The 1,714-nt window shown below is 37.2% G+C and overlaps 1 protein-coding gene across 1 annotated transcript in view; it reads right to left on the bottom strand.

The window, feature by feature from the left end:
* Nucleotides 1-386: 386 nt before the first annotated feature.
* The window catches only part of LOC113238348 (sulfotransferase 1C4-like), a 23,337-nt gene continuing 22,009 nt past the window's right edge, over nt 387-1,714 (bottom strand). Inside the window, exon 8 of the mRNA XM_026475189.1 lies at nt 387-442. Coding sequence (XP_026330974.1) covers nt 387-442 — 56 coding nt within the window. The remainder of the gene's footprint in view (nt 443-1,714) is intronic.

Genomic DNA, 1,714 nt, shown 5'->3' with positions numbered 1-1,714 from the left:
TGGTAACTTCATACAAACTAAGCAGCGCGGTTTGTATGTACGCACGCCCGTCGCGTGCCGTGTAGGGACGCACACTTTCTCATAATTACTGCCTCCGTGGCCGAACGGTTACCATGCCGGACTGCCACGCAGAGGTCCCAGGTTCGATTCCCGGGCCGAGAGAAATAGTTGTATGGCCTACAATTATTTCTCTCCAGAGTTTGGGTGTAATTTGTGGTTGTCTATGTATGTGTCCATGGCACCCGCGACACAGGGTTTCCCTAGTGCGGGGCTATGTTGAGTGTGTGCGTTATTTATTTAATAATTAATAATAAGGATAATAATAAGTTCCATATGACTATTTCTTTCTCCCTCTGTCTCTTGTCTAATCTTTCTTCTTGAGATGCTTACTTCCTTTGGTCCTCTTCCATTTCATTCTTCTGTTTTGGAACCACACCTTCACCTAGAATTAAAATGATATACTAATTAAATTATTATTAATGTTATAATTATTAATACAAAGATCGAACACTTAGAAAAAATTCCTTCGATCCGGCCGGATTCGAACCGGCGTCTTCTAGCAAACCGTGCCAGACGCTACGCCAACTAAGCTACGGAACGGACCAGCGGACCTCACGAATTTTTCTATGTGATTGTTGTCGTATCCTTATACTTATATTATATTTGGTTTTTCAACGACTTTTAGCCGTAGCTCCATCTATGAGAAATCTATGAAAGTATTTTGTCACCCAGTTATACCACAGTTATACAGTTATACCCAGTTATAGTTATAGATACCTTTACAGCTATCAGCCCCGGCTGATAATACGGTTGATAATGATGAAATACAAACAAAAGCACATAGAAAAATTCGTGAGGTTCGCTGGTTCGTTCCGTGCACAGACATCAATCTAGATAGACGCCGCAAATGTACGTACTTCGCGTGCCCAAGGTAATTGAAATTCACTTACTTGCCGCTGCTACACTTCAGAACGCGCTCGACCGTTATCGTAGATCGAAAACGCCAAAAAAATGCATAATTGTGCCATTACAAACTGCAAAAGCACTTTATGGTGCGTGAGCAAACTGGTTAAACGGGACGATTCCTTCCACGGGCAAGTGATTTTGTAATCAGAAGATGCATAATTTATTTTAAAAACAAATATTTTGGTTTTGTATTAATTTCGAGAAAACAAATATGCAACCGAGTGTATACCTTATGTTTCGTAATACATTGCCACTTTTACTTGGTGCGATATATTTGTAATCTTTTGTTAATACGCCATGAATATCGAACGACCGCACTTTTGTACAATGCATTCAGTTTCGAGTTACGGCCGCTTTGGGCCGCTTGTACATTTCTTTGGCCAAATTTAACATTTTGTGATGTATACGTTAGGCAACACTACTCTCGATTCTGATCATTTTTGAAAACAAAGGGACGAAAATTATCGTGACCTTAGCAATATTTTATATATATTTATTTATTTATTTATTTCTGCAGTATGTACAATTTTGGTGAGAAAGATCTTAAAAACAACACAATGCCAATATGTACATAAGCCCTGTTGGGGCATTGCAATTACATTTATAAATTACATATTAAAATATTATAAAAGTAATAATTATAAGAGCAAGTATTTCATTTAGGCATATAGGCCTTATTTTATACATAATTTAATTTTAAAATTGGAATATTAATAATGACTATATAAGAATACATATTATTACTTTT

The sequence above is a fragment of the Hyposmocoma kahamanoa genome, unplaced genomic scaffold, assembly GCF_003589595.1.
Source record: "Hyposmocoma kahamanoa isolate Upper Pololo Valley unplaced genomic scaffold, ASM358959v1 95, whole genome shotgun sequence".
Lineage (NCBI taxonomy): Eukaryota > Metazoa > Arthropoda > Insecta > Lepidoptera > Cosmopterigidae > Hyposmocoma > Hyposmocoma kahamanoa.
This window is presented reverse-complemented; position numbering and strand designations above follow the sequence as displayed.